The 17,037-nt window shown below is 41.5% G+C and overlaps 1 protein-coding gene across 1 annotated transcript in view; it reads right to left on the minus strand.

Annotated features, from left to right (window-relative positions):
* Positions 1-17,037, minus strand: part of FBN1 (fibrillin 1) — a 216,013-nt gene that overhangs the window by 96,982 nt on the left and 101,994 nt on the right. The window contains 5 exon segments of the mRNA XM_053366046.1: positions 422-574; positions 1,618-1,740; positions 8,759-8,881; positions 11,762-11,887; positions 16,272-16,391. Of these exon segments, the coding sequence (XP_053222021.1) occupies positions 422-574; positions 1,618-1,740; positions 8,759-8,881; positions 11,762-11,887; positions 16,272-16,391 (645 nt within the window).

Genomic DNA, 17,037 nt, shown 5'->3' on the forward strand with positions numbered 1-17,037 from the left:
CCATAAGCTGGAGAGGTGCACACATTTTGTGCACCTTTAAGTTAATGCCAAATTTTATGTCATGAAGATACACAAATTTGAAAGTAAAGAAAAAATATATAAACCACAAAATATGTAGAAATGTACCAAAATAGAATCTGCAATTGACTTTCACTATAGGAATTCATACGACCAAATTCTAAGGAATATTCACTAGAAAAAATCATTGATCATGACTCATGACCTATGCAGTTTCACAAGCAAACAGCTTTCCCCCTTAGCTGCTCAATACACCAAGTAGAGGTTTTTAAAAGTGCACAGCAGTATATAAGACATGTAAGATTTTTTAAAGGTACCTACTATTAAGACATTATTAGAGTGTGGCAATTTTGAACACTTTTAAAATTATGACAGAAAGACGCAAATCTAAATCATGTTGTACCTGAACTTTGTGCGGGACAAGGACGGCAAGGTTCTCCAAATGCATAGTCAGTGTTGGCACAACAACATTCTGATTTAGTGACAGCTCCAGACAATGGTTTAACACATTGACCTCTCCTGTATTCACCATAGCATGTGCTTCGCATATGTGTATCTAAAAGAGAGAGAGAGAGAGAAATAGCCAATAACCAATTCAACAACAATAATGCCACAAAGATGTAGAAAAACGCCATACTGCTAAGGCTAGGTTTCATATACTGTTCTACACCCCCCCAGCTTCTCCTCTTCTGCACCCCCATTTCTTTTATTGTCTAAATGCTGAGCTATGGAAAACATTCATTACTGCCAAGCAAATAGGGTTGTTTTTTTAAATATATATATAAAATCCCTCACTGGTCTTAGTTATAATACATATGTCCTTGAAAAGTATTACTCCAAATGTAACAAGGCAAGTCTGACCAACTTTGGATAATCCCAGCTGCAGAACAAATGAAAAGGCTGTCAAGTAATTTAGCTTAACTTTAGATGCTTCAACCTCTTTGAGATACAACCTCCCTGAAGACTTCACACTCTGCTTAATAAAACAATTCAGCTTCCTCTCTTTGCACTTTTTAGTCAAGGACTTAAAATGCAGAGGAAAGTCAGTTTTGCTTGGCTAGGGTGTGGTCTGAAGGCGTATGAAGCCACCACCTTGCTGAAATAGAAAGAGGTCTTGATCTGGCCAGGGTCTCAATGATTTTCTGCTGGGGAACCACACAAATGCCTCCTCGGGTTCTACGATGAGCAAAAGGCAGGATATAACATGTCAAAAATTATGTTGCATAGTACCTATCTTGTTCTGTGTTTGTTAGGAAAGCAGGAGCACATGGTCTTGATCAGGCTTCCTCAACCTCGGCCCTCCAGATGTTTTGGTACTACAGTTCCCATCATCCCTGACCACTGGTCCTCCTAGCTAGGGATCATGGGAGTTGTAGGCCAAAAACATCTAGAGGGCCAAGGTTGAGGAAGCCTGGTCTTGATGGTCCCCTCATTGTAGAGACTCTCTTCTCATGGAGACTTACCAAAGACATATCCTAGCGTAACACTTTTCTACCTGAGCTAGTTTATGAGTCACAGACAGATGGCATGTTCTACAACTATTTGTGGTTTTTAATCTAGAACTGAATTGTAGCTGCCGGCATAACGAGCTTATCTTACCAACACATACACGCCCATCCAGTCCAACGGCAAGGCCAGGGAGACATTCACATCGGAAGGAGCCTTCGGTATTCACACAGTGTCCATTCATGCATATTCCAGATGTCTCACACTCGTCAATGTCTGCCAAAGAACAGAACAGGTTACATAAGAAATTAAAAATTAAAGCAGTTTTCATTTACTTGAGCTGATATGTGCATATTCCATTTTGCTTATTCATAGTGCATCCAGATAAAAGAGAAAAGGGAATTCATTCAATAACTTGTTACTTAGCAAAAGTAACTTAAAACAACATTAGCTCATCCCAGGAAACAAAAGCATAATTCAGAGGAAGCTTTCTCATTCTCTGAGTGGGATAATTATAAAACCTCTGAATTGAATGTTCCTCCTTCACAAAGGATATATTTTCATACAATCCCAGGAGAACAATAATCCAAAAACGAATGATACATATGCAAGAAAACTATGGGAGGGAGGAATAAAAACCATTTGGATAGTGTTTCACAAGAGGGCAAAAATTCTTAATTGCCAAATCTCTTTTCTATCAGGCTTAAATTGATGCTTGGTTCTCCCAGGACCTGGGAGTCACTTTGGGGAAGTGCCTGGAAGACAACACAGGCAGGATCCAACAGGGAGAAGCCCAGGAAGGACGTACAGTCCCCTCCTTCGAGGTTTTAGAAATAAGGTTGAAACCTGACAGGAGTTACGCTGAAGTAGGCCTATAATGTGAAGGAATAAACGTGTACCCTGGCCAAAAAGAACTTTGGCCAATAAAACCCTCAACAGCTATTGAAATATGGCAACCCTATATATACTCTATTGATCACTGTGCTCTAAAGGAGATACCATCTTATCAGAAGGTCCATTTTGAATGCTATAGGAATTGGGCCTTTAGTGTTGTGGCACCAACCCACCTAGTGGATATACCGGTACTTATCTCAGTCTGCATTGGAAGTATTTTTAAACGTTTATATATACGGAATTGTTTTCCATTGCATATTTTATTGTTGTAAGCTGCCCTGGGACCTAATAGTAAAAGTGGGGCAAGAAATGGAATGAATGGAATCAACAAACAAAAATCAGAAGCTGCAGAGGAGAGGGGTCAGGTTATGCCCAAAAGTATCTGAGTCAGTTTTATTCACTGATCTAAGACTCTCCTCCTGGAAGAGAGGGGAGTGGTTGTGGGCGGGAAACCGAGCTCCACCTCTAGCAGGGGGCATTAGCCCCCTGCCTTCCACTCACCTGGCTGGCGCCCACGCTGATCGGCAAGCACCCAACCAGCTGCCTCCGAGGGGGCGTGTACAGCAGCCTATATGCTGTGGCGCCAGCCCCTCCTCGGCCTCACTCTTCGTCGTCCCGTCGCGAGTCACCCACCCTCCACTCCCTTTTAGCTCAGGGTCTTAGTTTTCCTTGGCCTTGCTATGGACCTTAGGTTGGTCGCCCTGGTTGTCCGGGGGGCCTGGTAGGAATTTTTCCATTTGGCATTAGGCTTTTTGGTTTTTTCGCCTACCTCGTAGCAATCGTCACAACTTTCGTGGTATTGGTGGGTAGGTTAGGCATTGGAATAATGTGGTGTGGTGTCGAAGAGCTAGGTGTGGCCATCGCCTATGCCTTCAATTTTTGGGTATTCCGTTAAAGGAATCTGGCGGTCGTGTATTCAGTCTGATGCCTGCTTGGCAGGAGGCCATGGCACATCCCTCGGTGACATCAGGGGAGAGCCTATAGTTGGATTAGCATCAACAGGCTCCACCTACTGGTGAATAACTTGTTTCAGACTCACCCCTCTCTGAGGGGGTGGAGTCAGTCAGCTGACGTAATCCAATGCCTAAGCCAATACCTTTTCACTTGCTGTAATCAATAAAGTTGTGGCCTTTTCTTGCCCATTAACCTTATATCACGTGTCCTTGTGTATTCATTCCACTTTGGGGGAATCGGGTCCTCGAACCACAACTACTGTGTGATTTCTCCTGCTGGATTTAAACTAATTTTATTACATTGTTTTACTCTGTATTGCTTTTTAAAGTGCTTATTTGTGTTATACAGTCATACCACGGCTCCCAAACGCCTTGGGAGTCGAATGTTCCGGCTCCCAAACAACTGAAAACTGGAAGTGAGTGTTCTGGTTTTCGAACGTTCTTTTGGAAGCCAAACATCCGACGGGGCTTCTGCGGCTTCCGATTGGCTGCAGGAAGTTCCTGCAGCCAATCGGAAGCTGCACTTTGGAAGTCGAACGTTTTGGAAGTCGAACGGATTTCCAGAACGGATTCTGTTCGACTTCCGAGGTATGACTGTAATATTATTGCCGCAAGCAACACTTTTCAGGGATCTAAGCTCAATGGACTGGTAAGTGCTCTATGAAGCTGTTCCTTCCGATGGTTGTGGACCACCTCTGCCTTGCCTACAACTTGGGTGGCTGGGTCTCATTGTGTCTGTCATAGACAGCAAGCTGGTGCAACCTTTTTGGTGCAGTGCCAAAGTTCAGACATAGGAAGTTTCCTTGGAAAGAGTGAGCCCTCTTGCCAGTCCTACTTGGGAGATGCTGAGGTTGAACCTGAGACTTTCTGCATGTAAAGCAGACGCTCCATGACTGAGCTATGGGCCTTTCCACCAAAGATACTAAGTTTAATCCCTGGCACTTCCAAGTAGGGCTGTCAGAAACCCTGGATAGTTGCTGCCAGTCAATATAGACAATACTAGCTAGAGGGACCAATAAAAAGGCACTTTCCTCCATTCCTATGGCAAATATGTAGGATATTCTGTTTGGGGCAGGCGGTTAGGCCAACCAACACTGTGCCTTTCAGGTGTTGTGGAATACAATTCCCATCAGCCTCAGCCAGCATGACCAACATCCATGGATGAACAGAATTGTAGTCTGAAACATCTGCAGGGCATAACATTGGCTGCTCCTGTGTTTGATGTCTTCCAACTTCACATAATTTTGCCTTTGTTCTGCAACACTGTACCGCACAGCATGCCCCCCAGCACTTACCAAATTGGAAAACGATTTGGTACCAATCACTCTTTGAATTTGTATGCCAAATTACTCAAGCTTTTGTAAAAACAAAAACACAAAACCTGTGTCCCAGCAGGAAGCAAACAAAATGTTCCCCCCTGCTATGGTGATCATCTACTTTTCTTAAAAAAAACCCTAAGGATTAAAGAAGGGGATATTTTTGAAATATTGTGTGGGAGGATGTGTAACATTTCACAATGTAATCACATCGTAACAGCTCGCCTTAATATACACAAAAATCGGCATGTGTGACATTTTCTTCTTTTCACCCCTCAACCTTAAAAGGGCAAGTACAGAGCAAAACACCTCTGTGTTTTACCTAGCTTGTGTTGTTTGGCACCAAGTATGGTGTTGCTGATCCAAGAGTTGGTGTTCTGATTGTATTTTAATATATGTATGCCTAAGACACATTAGCATCCAACCTCCCGCCTTGGGCCAGAAAGGTGAACAAATTAAGTCTTTCTGCAGTTTCCAAATTGGCCATTATCTTAACGTTTTATTTGCCTCTGTTCAAACAAAATAGGGATTTTAAAAGGTGAGCCCTAGGGCCAAACTGCAAAGGCCTTTTTTATTTTATCAAGCTTTCAGCGTTGGTTAAAATTGTGTCCCTGTTTTTCATGCTGCGTTGTTTCATCCTACTCGTGGTTTTACTGTAGTACAAGCACCCCCTGATTCGTGTGAGGATTGCATTCCTGGCCCCTGCACACGTCAGCAAAGCACGCATAAGCCCACCCTGCCCCATTCTGGGTCCAAAAGGACCCACGAGTCAGCAGTCATGCATCAATTGAACACACACAAAATGGTCGCTGCCTGTATATTGATTACCACCCTTACACATATGGCTCTCAATTGTAAACTATATGCTGATCTCCGTCAGCAATTTCTAGATCAACTCTGTATCCCCAAATGGAAACCAGAGTCGGAGGTCATACATTTTCTATTACTGGGGAATGATCAAAAGCTCACCAAGTTAGTGGCTAAATATCTCTATTTGGTTTTTCATCATTGAAATACACTGCAGACGTCTGATCTCCCTGGAGACCAAGAGATGTGACGATAGACTGCTCTGCCTCCTTTCTTTTAGCAAATGTTTTGTGCCACTGGGGAAGTGGTAATTCTGTATTGATTTGTTTTAGATGCTTGTATGTGATGCCAATAAAAGGTTTGATGATGATGATGATTACAGCAATTTGAACTGTTTCTATTGTGTTTTCTTTGTTTTGTGAACTTTTTCTGTATGCCACTTTGAGTTTATTTTATACAGAAAAAGTGGGATATAAATTCCTGTATTAAAAATGCTTGGACAAAATGTGGTCCCAAGAAGGTAGAAACCTTAGCTGTTGCTTATCTTCAAGCATAGCAGAATCCCACTACTCACAAATCTGGGGACGGGTTTTTTAAAAAAATTAAAATAAATGAGAAGGATAGTAGTATGAAGTATCTCTCAAATCTTGGCTCTTCAAATCTCTGGAGACAGAATGGCCTAACTGATCCAGAAGTCTAGACTTGAACACATTTACGTGCTTAACACTTTGACTATAAGGCTTTCTACAAGCGTTGAAAGGTATAAGAAGGGGGAAGCACTATAAAACAGTTCCAGTTTTCAACAGGAATTATTAGCTGAACAGCTTGCCATTTTGGGAAAAAATCAAAATACTTCTCATTTGATGCACTGCTGCTAGGCACACCTTTTTGGAAGAATACTCGCTCCCATTTGGCTTTGAGACACAGAACTGAACACGGGAGTTTCTTTCTATGAGTGTGATGTCTTTTTATGTTTAATGGTTTCAGTGCTTTCACATGTTTGCTTGTTTCAAATCCAAACAAATTCACTCATTGTTTAAATCCCAAACTAAATGCTTATGAAACACATCCACAGTGGCATCATCCGCCAGAAACTGTGTAGCTTGTACTATATATTTACAAAGGTAAAAATACATGAACAACTTTCTGACCCAAAGGTGTTAGTTAACCCTTTTACCAATATACTAGCACTGCAGTATCAGATCTGAAAATGCGGGGATAAAAATACTGCCCTACATTACAGGCCCGCTGCACTGAAATCAAGTGCTTTCAATGTTTGAAGCATGCTGCTATTCATAGTAGTCATCTTTTTTATTATGTGCCAGACTTATGACAATATTAAAAATCAGAAAGTAACAGCAAACAACAAGCAATGTTTTATTTGCTATTATTATTACCAAACTATTTTTAGACCATTATGTGAGGGACTAAAACTCACTGAGCTGGGGACTATTCACTAGTTGACCTGCTATGGCTCCATAGATTCCGCAGCAGAGAGTGACAGCTGGAACATCTGTGAGCCAGGAGGGGGGGCTTGTAACATCTTTGCTCCAGCTCACTTCCTGCATCTGCCACCAGAGAAAGGGGTTCTGAGAGACAGCGGCAACAGCCAACCAGCGAGGAAGTCTTGGTTAGTGTGGGACTAACACCTAGCTGCTTCAACAGTCAGTTCTAGGCTCCAGAATAGCATCCATTGGCACACTGGAGAACAGGGATGGTGGAGAGTGAAACCTTATATACACCTTTGCCCTGCTGTAATGACTATTGCATCATTGTCTGTTTTACTGTGTTTTAAATATATTGTAAGACGCCTTAAGAACTTTGTTTAGCGGGTGGGGTATAAAAACAGCTAAATAACTAAATTACTCATTCAAAAACATATCTCAGTAGTTATGATTTAAAACAATGATATGCACCTTTCAAACATTCACTATAAATCTTTTAAGTGTCAATATTAAGTCTATTTGCTGTCTGGATCCTAGACACAGATCCTCACTGCCAGATGCAATAGGCAATGTGGTTTAGACTGAGTTAAGGTGCAATCCTATGCATGTTTATTCAGATGTTTTTCACTGTGTTCAATGAAATTTGCAACACATTTTTCCTTAGGAGTAGGTATCAGTGGGATTTACTCCCACAGAAGCGGGTATAAGAATTTAGCCACTCAGGCAAGGGTGCAGAAGACTTCAGATGAGTAATGCAATTCCATGCATGTTTACTCAGAAGCAAGTCCCACTGTTTTTAATGCTGTTCCCAGGTAGGTGTGCCAAATACTGCAACTTTAATTGTTCTTTTTCAAACCAGGCTAACAAAGCCATTACATCCTGTTGGTTCCTTGCAACTCTCTGGGGAATGAAGTGTCAAGTGTGATACAGGCTAGCTTACCTGGGGGATTTCAAACCTCTCATATTGTCAACAAAGCTTTCTGCTGATCCCTGAAGCTAAAACATTTGTATTTTATGAAAAGAAAAATCTGTTGAAAAATTGGCTCATATTTTAATATATATATTTACTACTTGCTCCTGTTTCTGGTTTGTGCTTACAAAGCCTGCTGAAAATGGGACAATTTAGAATTATAAACGCTCGATTCCTTACGGCATAAGAATGAAAGTACAGTGTAATGGCATCGTGTAGCGTTTATTTGCTGGTTCTCTAGTCCACTGTGGGGGAATACATAGCTGCTATAGCAAAATGAGAGCAAGCTATTGCGATGTGATCCCTTGCTTGGAGCTAGAAATGAGTCTCTTAAGCAAAGAAATATACCACTTGAAAAGTCGTGGTTTACATCACAGGATCCTGGGAACTGGCGTTTGTTAAGGATCTGACAGTTGTTAGGAGACCCCGATCCTCCTTCACAGAGCTATAATTTCCATAGTGGTTTAACAGTCAAACTCTCTTCCTAGGGAAATTTGGGGGTCGTAGCTCTGAGAGAATTTCTAGCATTCATTATTACAACCTTATTTAGGCACATGAGATAAAGCAGGGGGAGAAACAAGATTAATAACCTTTTTCTTTGTCAGCTGCTAGACACTGTAATGCGCCATCGGGAACACAGGAAATGCCCTGGGAAAATAAGGGTCCTACTGGCCAGGCTATCCCTGTAATCAACATGGGAATCCATCTATGTGGACTAAATATCAGGCACTGGTCTGATGTCAAGTCATATGGATAGATAGAAACCAGCCTTGGCTAAAGTACCTTACTGAAGGGGACAGGTCGGGACACCAGAAATGCTCATGCTATAACCAACACCACCACATCATAGCATCATATATCTCATCACAAATATATAGCACATGGTACCATTTGCAATTGGGTTCTTACCTCTGCAGTAACGTCCATCTGAAGCTAGCTGAAAGCCAGGTTTGCAAATGCACTTGAAACTTCCATCTTCATTGATGCACATACCATTAAGACACATATTCCGTATGCTACATTCATCCATATCTACAAAATCATGGACAAAAGCAGACATTCATCATGTTGATTCGACATGCACGAAAGTGTTAACCTGAGCCCTGAACTGAAGTTACCAGAGTGGGTGCAGCTGGGCAGGTCCACAGCATCCTCTCTATCTCTTTATTCTTGCTGGAACAAGCAATGCTATAAGCCATGCAACATGGCTCCTCACAAGTGAACTTAATCTCTCTAAAACGATATTTTAAAGCCTGTATCTTTGCTAACCCAAAGATTGTACGGTCCTTTTTGCAAGGAAACCAAGTTTCTTTTAAAGTTATTTGGAACCTTTTTTTTCATCTTTGTTTAACTGCCAGCAGATGGAGATTTGTTTGCTGTAACTTCTGGAAACTGTGATTAAAATATTCACTTATTTGCAAAGCCAAGTATCTGTGATTTATTCTAGCCTAAGTATTTTCATGGGGACCATTTGTTCAAAGGTGGATGAGGACAGATGTAAATCTAAGCAAGTTTTTAATGTGTTTGCAGCAATCACCATTGTCCTTAACTCTGCTGCAGCAGGTTTACCAAACCTCTCTCTTCAACAGTCAGTGCCTGGATTTAACAAGTACTTCCATTCTTCTGGTAATTACATAGCAGGAAGGGGCTTAATGGGCATGGTTTCTATTACCACCCAACTTGCCAAACCTTCCCTTGCCTTGCAAAGAGACTTTTATACACATAATATCCTGAAATGGAATGCTGTATAGCACATTGGCTATCAAAGATGAGGTCAACCAGGAGTGCTATTGCACAACAACAGAAAAGAAGTTACAAGAATACAAGATATATGGCCTGATCCTCTGCACACTTACTTAGAAGAAACTCACAATGAATTCAACATGCTTACTCAATGTAAATTTGCATAGGATTGTAGCCCCTGTTGGCAGAGTTTCCCATCTTTCTATTTGGTCCTTCAATTTTAAACAACAGATAGATGAAATACAGAATCATGTTTGGCCAAAAGAAATCCAAGTTCAGAGTGTAAATCAAATTCACAGCCAAAAAGACTTAACTCTTAATATCTTCATTTATGTACTGCGTGGCTTTAGACAGGTATATGATTGAATTTGGGCATGGAAACTGGGCCATTATAGTGTAACAGAGACAATTACTTCAGAAGCTGACGCAATTCAATATGCTCACAGACATTTTGGCAGCGTTCTTAGTGGAATGAAAAATGTTTTAGCAGATTGTTCTCTGCATTTCGCTGGTTCTCATTACAGTTAACACATGGGATTTGGTGGGGTGGGGCAGATGTTAGACTGAAAGGCTATGATGGGTTTCCAGATATATATTTCAGTGATATGGATATCCAGATATGATACCCAAAAGCAGCCTGAACTTTTGATCGTTCCCCCACAAAAGCAGGATGAAATACAGATTTCTAAAAGGTCTGTCTCTACCAAGGATTAACAAAAATTACTACTAGCAGTTACCTCTAGATCATAATGACATTAGAACTATATTTGAGACCAAGATACTTCTCTTAATACTGCAGCTGTCTTGGATTGAAATTACTCCTCTAGACATGGCATGTTTACTTTTCACTTACATTCTAAATCAGACAAAAATAATTTATGATTTTTTAAAATGTGTATCTATCCCAAGTAGGAATGTTGGCATTAAATCTTCAAGCTGAATCACTAAGATAATATTCTGCCAAAAATGTTTCTACAACCAGTGCCTGAAATTCTTTTTAATGTATGAACAGATCATTGGAAACTCTCCCAAGAACCTTGGGAAATATGATAAAAGAACATTCTCTTTTCTTCTTTTAAAGGTTAAGGGTCTAGGAGGTAAGAACACATCAAATTATGTTTACATTTCCTAAAAGAGAGGCAACTCTTTAAAGCTCAGGAAATGTTGCAATAAGATCCCATCAGGCATGTTAATTACTCAATATAGCTACAAGTTCATGATACGGCTAGTACAGACCTCTCAAGAGCAGACTGTCCATGACAGGCTAGAGCACAGTTTCAAACTTAGGTCTCCAGCTGTTGTTGGACTGCAGTTCCCATCATCCCTAGCTAGCAGGACCAGTGGTCAGGGGTGATGGGAATTGTAGTCTAAAAAAAAATCTGGAGACCCAAGTTTGGGAAACACTGGGCTAGAGGGATGTACTATTTGTCTTGCAGAAACCACGTCAGGCATTGCTAATGGGGCTCTATAACTGGGCATGCAAAGTTGTTCACGGGAGGTTGTATCCAATGTTAGTTCTACTTGAAGTAATCCCACTAAACTTAATGGTTTACACACTTAGCTGTTTTCTTGGGCTTTCCAGGCACAGGCCTGTGCTTTAAAGCTCTGTGTCCAAGCACTAAGTATTTATTTATGTATTTATTTAGCCAAAGACTATTCCCCACAAAAACCCGGCTCTTTTTGAAAGCTGAAGCACAACAAATGGCAATTGGGGTTTTCAGTGGGTTTGCTCCATTCAGAGGTAAAGAGGGAGTTTTCACGGGGAAAGCTAAAGAGCAAAACAAAAAAACAGGAGAACCACCATGCCAACAAGGAAGTCCTCCGAGTCTTATAAAAGCTTATAGTTCCAGTGTGTTCCTTGGCCTGAGTCATGTGGAGACCACACTCATAGGAGCCTGGCCAGACAATGCTTTGCTGGCTATCCCTTTCTGAACTCTTCCTTAGCTACTCACCTATGAAACAGTTGTGAAACTTCTGGAAAATATTGCTAGGAGTTGGAAAGAGGATATAGGGCCTCTATACAAGACTATGATTTCAGACACTATATAGATTGTACTGATAAGCTGCCTACTTGCCCAGCAATGGGACAGCCCGTGTACACATTCACACAAAGGCAGTTATTACACGGATAGAGGGAAGAATGCTCTTAAGAAATTAGATGACCCTAACCTTCACAGTTTCTCCCATCAGCCGACACATGAAAGCCAGCGTTGCAAACACAGTGGAAGCTGCCGTCTGTGTTTATGCACCGACCATTGTTACATATCCGGCCATTCTGCAAGCATTCATCAATATCTGGAACAGAAGAAAATGAAGATGTAAATCTAACAATGGTGCTTATTTACATGTGTGTGTGTGTGTAGAGAGAGGGAGGGAGAGAGAGAGAGAGAGAGAGAGCGCTTAGATAGGCTTAATTGACTGAGTTGCCTAGAAGCTACAAAAGCAATCAAACCAAAGTCGAGCACATTTAAATTTTGCTGCCTTTTATGGATGAGATTCGAACACATGCTTTGAATCTTTACCACTTGAATCAATGGTTCTTTTAAGTGTAACATGCACACTGTGGTGGTAGAAATCAGGTCTGCCCATCCAGTTAGGAACAGTACACTTGTTCTGTTTTCGCTACATCTAAGGCGGCATGAAATCAAAAGTTTCCCAAAAGTGACTCCCCCTGACTCCATTAAGAGACAGCATTCCAGGCCATCCCACCAGGCTATGGACAGGAAGCACTCTTTACTTGTGTTGCAATAATCTGCTTATCACGTTCGTACTGCACCCTTCCTCCAAGTTGTTTAGGGCAGCACTGACGGGACTATTCCCTATAATCGCAAAATGCAATCCCAGGGTCTATAATCACTAGCTCCAGATCACTGAACAGAAAGAACAGGATGAAACTGCCAAGTCCAGTTTCTCTCCAGCAACACTCATATTGCTTGTGGTGGGAAAGTTTCATTAAATCATACATTTAAAGTGAATAATGCCAGGTAGGTGGGGGGAGGGAACCCCACTATTTAATAATTGGTGAGAGATGTACCGTATTTTTTGTTCTATAAGATGCACTTTTCCCCTCCTAAAAAGTAAGGGGAAATGTGTGTGCGTCTTATGGGGCGAATGCAGGCTGTGCAGCTTTCGCTGAAGCCAGGAGAGGAAGAGGGATCGGTGCACACCGATCCCTCTTGCTCTCCTAGCTTCAGGAATAGCCGCCCGAAGCCTCCTGAGCGCAGCAGGAGCACTCCTGCTTCGCTGAAGGGGTGCTGCGCAGAGAGGGAAAGCTGCGCAGCGCCCCTTCAGCGAAGCGGCAGGAGAAACAGAGCCCCTTCCGTTTCTCCTCCTGCTCTGCTGGAGAGGCACTGAGCAGAGAGGGAGACAATATATATTTTTTTCTTGTTCTCCTCCTCTAAAACTAGGTGCGTCTTATGGTCGGGTGCGTCTTATGGAGCGGAAAATACATAATGTTTTTAAAGCAGTGGGGCATTCATTGACCCAAACATCTCTTGCATCTCCAGCGTCAAACTCTGAAACAAACAGTTTTGCATGTTTGTTGCATAAAACAGCTGTGGATGGCACGAGTAATTTTGCACTTTAAATAATAAAGAAAGAGGAATGCATGGCTAAATTGATTGATATACAGACAGTGCTTATATTTTTTAAGTCTGCTAGAGCATATGGGGGTAAGAAAGACATCTCCATGAATTTTCCTAATCTTCTTTTAAGACCATCCAAGTTAGTGGCCATCACTGCCTCCTGCAGAAGTGAGTTCCATAGTTTATGCACTGTGTGAATAAGTACCTTCTTTTATCTGTCCTGAATCTTCCTACATTCATCTTCGTTAGATGGGCTCGAATTCAAGTGTTATGAGAAAGGGAGAAAGACTTTTCTCTATCCATTTCCTCCACGCCATGCATAATTTTATAAACTTCTATCATGTCACCTCTTGCTTGCCTTTTTGCTAAACTAAAAAGTGTGTGCTTTCCTCATAGGTGAGTTGCTTCATCCCTTCGATCATTTTGGCTGCCCTTCTCTGAACCTTTTCCAATTGTACAATATCCTTTTTCAGCTGAGGTGACCGGAACTGTACACGGTATTCCCAAAGCGGTCTCGCCATTGATTTGCATAACAGCATTATGATATTGGTAGTTTTCTTTTCCTTTCCTAATGAACCCTAGCATGGAATCTTCCTTTTTCACGGCGGCCACACACTGAGTCGACTGCGGAGCGATGAGGATTAGAGGGACATACACAGGGACACAAGACAAGCTGCAGCTGATATGACTGGGGGGAGGGAATTGCATAATTTTGCCCTTAAAGAAGCGTTTGGATTTGATATCCCGCTGTATCACTACCCTAAGGAGTCTCAAAGCGGCTAGCATTCTCCTTTCCCTTCCTCCCCCACAACAAACACTCTATGAGGTAAGTGGGGCTGAGAGACTTCCAAGAAGTGTGACTAGCCTAAGGTCACCCAGCAGCTGCATGTGGAGGAGCGGAGACGCGAACCCGGTTCCCCAGATTATGAGTCTATCGCTCTTAACCACTACACCACACTGGCTCTCTTAAACACACATAAAATAGATATGCATGGATGGAAACCATTGCCAGGTTCTGGGTCTTCTTCCTTCCTTTCCTCTTTTGGCCCTTACAATTAATCCAAAGTGGCCATTCGTATACTATTGTGCCTTTTCTGAATGTTCCACTGTACAACAATTTGCATGGCTGCTGCTCTTTTCATATAGCAAACAATTTGACTTCAGTGCTAGCAGTTTTCCTATCGGGCTTTTTGGTAAAATGGCATGTCATTGTTGAGCCTCTCTCCTTCACTAGCAGCCAATAGTGCTTAAGGTTGTTTTCTCTAGGCTTCGTCTTTTAATTCTTTGTTTCTCTTTCATAACTCTTTAATCCCGCAGATATTTCTAGATCTGTGCTTTCCCTCTGCATGCCTACAATATTGTTATTTTTCTAAGCCAATCGTATGGTTCCCCCTAATTACATCTCCAAGCTTCAAACATAAAGTCAACAGGAGATAGTTTCATTCTGACTTCGCTCATATTTTCACAGTATGGCCACCCCATTCTTTTGCCACATACATGGTATAAAATAAACTAGTACTTTCTCTCTCATATATAGCAGCAGAGATTTGAATCGTCTGGACACCGTAATCATCATGAGGCACTTCTTCGACTGCCATCTCGAGAGGTCCAGAGGGTGACAAGCAAAGTACAGGCCTTTTCTGCAGTGGCTCCCTGTTGTGGAATGCTCTCCACAGGGAGGCTTGTCTAGCAACTTTGTTACATATCTTTAGGTGCTAGGCAAAAATGTTTCCTGATAACCAGGCATTTGGCTGATTAAACCATCTATGGCCTTTTGAATGTGTTTCTGGAAGGGTTGTTTTTAAAAAAATGTATTTTGTGTTCTCATTTCGTATTTTGTGAACCACCCTGTGGTCTTCAGATGAAGCGTGGCATACAAATTTAATAAAAAAATAAAATAAAAAGGATACCCAGCCCTTGTCTCCTTAAATGTCTCCAGGAAGCTGAAATGACCTAAGCACCACATATTGCTTAGAGATGGATGCCCCAATCCCAAGGATAAAGCAACAACTAAAGAAGGGTGTGTTTTTTTATTCTGTGCTGAAGAAATCTGTTCTAAGGTATCCTTCTATGGCTCGTTTTGATCTCAACACTTAATCCCAAGAGTCTAACCTTCCTAGCCAAGAAAGCAAAGTTCTCAAGGATGGACTGGATTTTCCAGTTCCACTGATTCTCATGCTCTCAATGGTTGATACATTATTGATAATGAAGTGGTGACAGGAACAAGGAGTGGGGATGTCCTGTTTTGTAGAAGTTCTGCTCCAGTTTTGCAGACAGGTTCCAGAAAGGTTCTATCTCCCATGCTATTTAACAGTCAAAAGGGCAACCACAACTATCAAGGGGATGGAGCAACTCAACCCATAAGGAATGATTACTTGGGTTTGTCAGCTTACAGAAAAGGAGACTAAGATGAGACATGATGCAGCTGTATAAAATTATTAATGGTATGGAGAAGGTGGATAGAGAAAAGCTTGCCTTCCCCTCTCTCATAACACTAGAATATAGAAGCTGAATGTTGGAAGACGAAGGGCAGACAAAAATAAGTGCTTCTTCACACAGCACATAGTTAAACCACAGAATTCACTTCCACAAGAGTAAAAGAGCCTGCAAGATCAGGCAAATGGCCTATCTAGTCCAGCAGTTCTTATGCACTTGTGTAAGATCTGCATTAAACTGCAGAGAGGAGAAGTCCAGGGATTTGGGTTCAAGTGTCACCAGTATGCAAACTGATAATTCAGTTGACCCAGGTGTAGCAGTTAAGTCACTGAGTACCTGGCGTGGACTAGATGAGGGTGAATAAACAAACTCAATACAGAGATGGAGTTGATTATGGAGAGTGGGGGACCCAACTAATTGTGCATCTATCCGACTTAAATGAAGTGCCCTCGAAACAGAAGGTTTGCAGCTTGGAAGTGCTCCTGAATCTGGCCTTGCCTCCTAGATTCTGAGATGGCAGTCCTCTGTGGTTGATTATGTTGCTTTGGACATTGTATAGTTGAAAAGTAACATCTAAATGGAAATTTGGGGAAAGCAGCAAACGACTACAAAAGGATAGCGAACCATTTCCCGCCTTGATATGTCTATGGTATCTCTACCTCGGCATTCTGTCCTCATCAGGGTGCTTTGATATCCAGCACGGCACTGACATACGTAGGATCCTGGCGTATTTGAACAATCTCCACCAATACAAGGATTTCTCTCACACTCGTCAACATCTGAAAGATACAGAGAGTACATTTAGTAAGCTTTCGTCAGGCAAGTATTCAGGCCTGGAATTTTCTTTCGAAAGTTTGTTTTACGTATGCTAAACAACTTTTTAGAAAATAAAATAATAAACTGTGCTATGCAATACTCGAACTTTAAGAACTCTTTTTTTCATCGGCAATATAATTCTATGTTATGCAGCATTCCCACTGGAAAATTCCATATGCCACATTTGGAAAGTATACTAGTTTTTCCCTCCTAAGTGAATTAAGGTTTATCCAGATAAACTTTCAAAGCATGCCTCAAAGCACACTGTTTTCTTTTACACAACCTTCCCAAATGTCCCTTCCAGACCTATATCTAACCCCCACAGAAAAGGATATGGATTCACACATTTCTGAGCAGGCATTTTCCAGTTGCACTTTCTAGCTTCATATGTACTAAAAGAGATTGCACTACTGCCTTTGAGAGGGTGAGCACACAACCTCCTAAAACAATTTAAATGAAATGGGGAAATATGGACAAGTTCATGATATGGCATACATAACTAGTCAATAATTTCTGTTTTTAAATATCAACGACCAACATTTTCCTGAATGCAAAGGGGAAAGGTATTTTAGCAAAATGCTATTTTTGACACTATAGAAAGGACAAAAA

This window comes from Podarcis raffonei, chromosome 14 (assembly GCF_027172205.1).
Source record: "Podarcis raffonei isolate rPodRaf1 chromosome 14, rPodRaf1.pri, whole genome shotgun sequence".
Classification (NCBI taxonomy): Eukaryota; Metazoa; Chordata; class Lepidosauria; order Squamata; family Lacertidae; genus Podarcis; species Podarcis raffonei.